This window comes from Polyodon spathula, chromosome 16 (genome assembly GCF_017654505.1).
Source record: "Polyodon spathula isolate WHYD16114869_AA chromosome 16, ASM1765450v1, whole genome shotgun sequence".
In the NCBI taxonomy this organism is placed as follows: domain Eukaryota; kingdom Metazoa; phylum Chordata; class Actinopteri; order Acipenseriformes; family Polyodontidae; genus Polyodon; species Polyodon spathula.
This window is the reverse complement of record NC_054549.1, coordinates 26,088,847-26,095,146: the sequence shown is the minus strand read 5'-3', so window position 1 is coordinate 26,095,146 and position 6,300 is coordinate 26,088,847. Positions and strand designations below refer to the sequence as shown.

Sequence of the window (6,300 nt, the reverse complement as noted above, 5' to 3'; positions counted from 1 at the left end):
TGAACAGCAGTTCTGATGCTTCCCTATCTAAGAAGCAACTGAACTCCACCATAGAAGAGGGCATTAAAACGGCCGTGGAGAGGGCTTTATGTGAAATAACAAAACTGTTTGACAACAAATTTCACGATTTTGAGGTAAGAGTTGCTGAAAAGTTAACCATGTGGACCCGACTGGAACAGGCAGAGACCGAGTTTAAATCAACATCCGTCTGTAAGGAACTCCAGGTAAACAACCGAAGCGAACCGGGGCATAACAACGGCTGCTTTCCTCACATCTGAGAACGGTGCCTCGGTGCATCACTGTGTGCCAACTGAGAACTACGATTCTTCAAGATCGCTTGAAGATACCAAACAGAAAAGCTTGGTAATTCAGGGAGATGAAAACCAAACAAATCCACAAGACAACGTACTGATCTACGCCACAACTGTAAGCGGTGCGGTATGGGGAAGAACAGGTAAACTTTACAGTTTGAATAGCTGTTGCATATATAGAGTGATAGTAATATACCAGTTCTATAGGATCACTTCGAGGAGAGGGGAGGGTTGATCATGGGAATTTGTCTAGAATACCATTCTACATTATTAAAACCGGTAATGTTGTTACCTTGATTTATTTTTTGTAATTTTTTAGCTTAGTAATTTTATGCTAATAGATTGTTTTCGTATAGTTAAGGGCTTTAATAGGTCTTGCTGTGGAACATTTTCCTTTGCATCACTATGTTCCACTTTTATGCAACCCAATAGATATGTTTATGGTGCCAGCAGAGTTGAAAAGTTACATTGTCATATGCTCTGAATATAATAATGAAGTAGAGCAGTTAGGATTTGCCAGGCAAGTCCAAAGCTAGATAAAGAAATATTGACTTTCCAGGAATGGAAATTAGACTGTCATTGCGTAGCAGTTTGATCCATTCCTGGTTTTGAATTTAAGAAGACACACCTGAGTGTTACCTATACACACTTATCAAGCTCATAGTAAAACCTGGAATGGGTGACACTGCTATGCACTCTAAGCCTTATTTCCATCTCTGATATTGCTACCTAGTGCTTGGAGCAACAGTAGCCAGACCCAGATTAATTGCAACAAACGTCACAAATGTTGTTCTTTGTATAGGTGCAAAAAAGGGAAGTGCTGTCCACATTAAAGTAGAGGTCCCTGAGCAAGAATCCACCCACATTAAAGAGGTCTCTGCACTGGAATTTGAGTACGTTGTAACAGAAGATTCGGAAGAAAATAATGGATTCGCAGGATGAGAACACAGGCATTCACACCTTTATTCACGAGGAGGGACGATCCTGGCACATTAAACAGGACAGACAAAGGATAACTTCCATCACTGATGTACCAAGTAAGTAAAACCGCTTAATTAACACAGTTAGACAGAGGAAAACAGTTTTTCTCTCACTGGCAAGGTACATTTGCAATGTTTTCCGCTTTTTCCATGCAGAACATATTTAGAGATGACCAATTTTTTAGAGCAGTAGGGAACCATGTTTGATTCAGTCCCTGATAAATCTGACTCATTTTAGTTACATGTAAGTTAGCGTTTACCAGAATGACTGTTTCTGCTTTGTGTATTGAGCTCAGTAAAGTTAGTGGAAGTAACACACATTTTTCTGTCTAAACGGTAATGTAGGCTTACAAAGTAAATGTTGCCATCCTTTATTTTGTTTCAAATTGTCTTTAGTCTACAGGAGCAATTGTTAAATCAAATTTGGTATTTAAATCCGATGAAACTGTAGACGTTTGTACTAGATAAAATCGAATTGTATTTTATTTCAGGTTTATGCAGTATATTCTGTGGCTACCAAAATTATTTATGCACTTGGCGATTTTAAAATCATATATTGTGGCATAGTGACAGACGGTCAAGGCAGGTCAGAGGCAGAAATAGCAAATCCCAGACCAGGAACTGCAGGTTAAAGTGCCTTGGTGCAATTTATTCACAAATAACACACAAACACAGGAAAAAATCAAAGAGTTGAACAAAAAACAATAAGATGAAACAACACCAAAGCTACAGCTAACCCAGAGTTTTCTCCCACTCTCTGTTCAGGCTGTGCAAACTGTCCCCACTGGACTACCCTCCATGTGCCAGTCCAGTTATCCAGGAAAAAGGGTGTATAAATAAATTTGTTTCATAACCGTAAACCAAATATATACAGTAAAGAAGACATTACTGTACATGTAATGTTATGTGCATATACTTCCAAATAAAGTTTAGAATATCACACAAAGACTTAGTTACATGTATTAGATGCTTTTGTTGTCTTTTGAAATAGAATATACAAATAAAGTTTTTGTTGGGCTGAACAAAAAAAAAAAAACCCTCTGTGCAGATGATCTAAGAATGTGGGTCTGAGTGACAGCTGCATCACCAATCAAAGACACTGCCTTAAAAGCAAACAAGTCTGGCAGGTATGCAAAGGGTTTAACTGTATCCATACAATGTTGGGTGCAATTTATTGATTGAATGCCATAGTTACATAAGTAAGAAAGGACTAGCAACATAGAATTTATGGTGACAACCCAAAGACCACTATGGGAATCAAACATAGTTAGTGGAGGCTGCAAACCTATCTGATACACTACTGACCTTTGTTATGTTGATGGCTCCAACTATTAATTTATAACAAGAGAGAACCTTAAGGTCATGAAGGTTAAAACTATAAAAATATAATCAAAATATATTTTTTGTGCTTCTAGGTACAGCTAGGACAAGCCATTGGTTACAGGATAAGGAAACTATGTTGTATTCCGATTCTGGAGAGTCTGAGTCCTTCTCCTGCAGTGATGAGGACTGTGCTCAAGAGGATGGACTGGAAAGCTCCTCTACAGAGGCCTTTACAGACAGCAGTACGGAAGATGAGAAGCCCTGTGGAACAGGGAAGAGCGGGCAACCTGGAAATAAATTGACCTGGAAAAAGGAATTACCTGGACAAACACAACTGCTAGCACCTTTTCATTTTAATAGGACTCCTGGCATGACCTGCGAAGTTGCAGACAAAAACTCACCACTTTCCTATTTCTCTCTGTTCTTCACAGATGACCTAATGGCCATGATTTTACAACAGACCAACAAATATGCAGCAGAAAACCCACCAGCAATGTCAACACCAGAGTTCCAGGCCATTACAATGAACGAGCTCTGGTGTTTTCTTGGCCTGTTTATTGTTACAGGCATCATTCCAAAACCATCTATTGGTGATTATTGGACTACAGAATTTTTAACGCAGACGCCTGCTTTCCACCATATTATGCTGCGTAAGCGTTTCACAGACATTGCTAAAAACTTACACTTTGTTGACAACCATGACCCTGCTGCCAGGGAGGCTGGTAAACTTTGGAAGGTCTATCCATTACTGGAATACATTGGACAGAGATTCAGGGAGGTTTACATTCCGCAACGTAACATTTGTATTGATGAAGCAGTTATGTTGCACAAGGGAAGGCTAGCACTAAAGGCATTTAAATATAAATCACAGTTTGGCATAAAAAGTTACACTGTGTGTGAATCTGGCACCGGAAAGAGTGGCTACATATGGAATTATAAGGTGTATTCAGGAAAGGATACTGCTGGTGGTGCACTGAAGTCCCAAAAGATTGTTTCCAACCTCCTGCATGGTTTGGAAAATAGTGGGTACACCCTTTGGATGGATCATTCACATTGCTCTCCAGACTTGTTTTTTGAGCTTCAAAGGATGGGAGTAGATGCCTGTGGCACAGTACTTCCAAACAAAAAGAACATGCCCCTGGACTGCAAACTTCAGAAACTTCACAAAGGACAGGGTGAATCCTGGGTGAGCGACACAGAGCCCAAACTTCATGTTGTACACTGGCAAGGTAAAAAGGAGATCTTCATGCTTACAGCCATCCATGACCTTTCAGTACAGCAAACACAAAGGACCAACTGGAGAACAGGTGAAAGGCTGGTGAAGCCAAAGTGTGTGCTCAATTTCAATAAAAACATCAGAAGTGGCAACGGGAGCGATCAGATTTTAAAAACCTATGCTGTGATAAACCAAAACCGAAAGTGGTACATCAGGCTCTTTTTCCAAGTGCTGGATATGACAATTACCAACAGTTATATTCTGTTTATGAAGAATGGGGGGAATCTCACTGATTACAATTTCAGGGTCAAGCTCACTAGTGAGATCATTAAACATTGGAAGGAAGTGACCATATCAACGAGGTTCTCTCACAGTGATCCACCAACCCGTTTAGAGGCTGTAGACGCCCACTACCTAGTCCAAATCCCACCCACTGCCAAGAAGCAAAAGTCTTACAGAGTGTGTCGGGTGTGCTCTGCAAAAGTGCGTTTTGCTGCTAAAATCAGTGGACAGAAAATCAAGAGAGGAGACCGAGCTGGGGCAAGAGAGACCAGATACATGTGTGATAAATGTACTGTTCCACTGTGTGTTCTACCATGTCACCAAATCTGCCACACACAGAAGATATATGACAGCCCATGCTCAGTATAGTTGCTCTGAGGGGATCGGTCACTGGTAACCAGCCTTCCCTCTAAGCTTTTTAGATACTGAAAAACTTGCTATATTGACTGAGAAAGTTATCGGTGAGAAACTTTTGGCGACGCATTAACACTTTCAATATATTATTTTTGTTGCATTATGCAATTTTGAAACAGTATTCCAACACAAGTATCTCAACAATTTTACAATTTGCTTTACATTTAAACAAGACCTTGAATTGCGACTGTGCCTCTGATTATGAATCGTCCTGATTTTATATACTGTATTACTTCAATTTGGTGCCGCCGTCGAATTAAAGACGCCCTCATATTGACGTCGCAGTGATATATCAGCTTTATAATAAGGTCCGCCCTCAAATAAACGCCTCTATCAATAAAGAAAGACTAAGGTAATTTTTTTCTTCCCCTACTAAAAAAAAAAACAGACAGTAAACAAATAAATGTGCAGCACTGACTATGTACATATATGTAACGCCCCTGAAGAGACAGGAGCCTCAATCTAGCAATTATATTACAAACTAATGTACACACACAAGGTAAGCACATTTTATTTTATGAAGTTCTTAGAGGTGGTTTTGTTTTTAGTTCAATTGTAATTCCCGTATTCAATCCTGTACAAATAAAAACAATGTTCTTACTATCTAGTATGAGAAGATTTAATATCTTGCAGATAAATTACAAACAAGCAAGTTACAGTGAAAAAAAAAAAAAAAAGAGTAGGATATATTGTAGTTTTTACAGAAATCAAACTGATATTCTGAGGTCATTTTTGGTGGAGAAAAACATCTACGTCACACTCTTGGATTGAACTGCCACACTGACATTGTCCCGCCCCTTAACAACCAATACACACTGTTCCCCCTGGATACATTGAAGATATTAACTCAACATGCTCTAAATTTATCTGGAACAGCAAGTGTCCTAGAATCAGGCTGGCTACCTTGCATTGTTCGAAAGCACTAGGCGGGATGGTATTACCAAATTTTAAATTTTATTAATCGGCTTTCCAACTTTGATCTCTAAAAGCCTGGCTTGATCCTGAATTTTCAGCTTCTTGGCGCCCTATTGAGGCCAACATAGCAAAACCAATTAGACTCCAAGATCTCTCATTTAGTGGCCTTAAGCAGGGTTATGTCTCTCTACGTATGGGAACTATTATTACTAACACGCTAGGGATATGGAGAAGAGTTAATAGCTTCTTTGGAATGAATGCTAAACTACATAAACTTTCCCTGATTTGGAACAACTTATTTCTGCTAACAGGTAATCAACCCTTTGTCTATGCTGTCTGGGCTAATAAAAATATTTGTGTTTTAGGTGACATTTTCAATGATTCTGGCCTGCACACATTTCAGGACCTTCAGGAAACATTATCACTCCCTGGTTTTTCATACTTTCTGTATCTCAGGCTCTGAGGGGATCGGTCACTCTCGTGGAACTCGACTTTGCTCAATCACCCTATGGCACAGTTCTTTTCTCTGTTACGCCCACACAGAGGCTTGGTCTCTATGCTTTACAAATATTTTATTTTCTATAAAACAGATCCCCTACCAATTATCTGCAGATGGAATAGAGAGTTAGCAACATCTGATTTTACTCCAGACTGGAAACAAATATGGGATAATATTTTTACATCCTCAAGAAATTTGGCACATCAATTAATACATTTTAAATTTGCCCATAGAGCTTATGCAACCCCCCATAGAAGATACCAAATGAAAATATTGGGAGACCCCCTCTGTCATGGGTGTACACATGATGCAGTTGGCACGTATCTTCATATGTTCTGGGAGTGCCCCAAGGTCCAGCCC

General features: G+C 39.5%; 1 protein-coding gene across 1 annotated transcript in view; it reads left to right on the top strand.

Annotated features, from left to right (window-relative positions):
- Positions 1-5,048, top strand: part of LOC121328348 (piggyBac transposable element-derived protein 4-like) — a 5,925-nt gene extending 877 nt beyond the window's left edge. Inside the window, exons 1-3 of the mRNA XM_041272964.1 lie at positions 1-454; positions 1,114-1,348; positions 2,707-5,048. The exon at positions 1-454 is cut by the window's left edge and continues 877 nt beyond it. Of these exons, the coding sequence (XP_041128898.1) occupies positions 1,237-1,348; positions 2,707-4,481 (1,887 nt within the window). The 5' untranslated portion in view covers positions 1-454; positions 1,114-1,236 and the 3' untranslated portion in view covers positions 4,482-5,048. The remainder of the gene's footprint in view (positions 455-1,113; positions 1,349-2,706) is intronic.
- Positions 5,049-6,300: the final 1,252 nt, after the last annotated feature.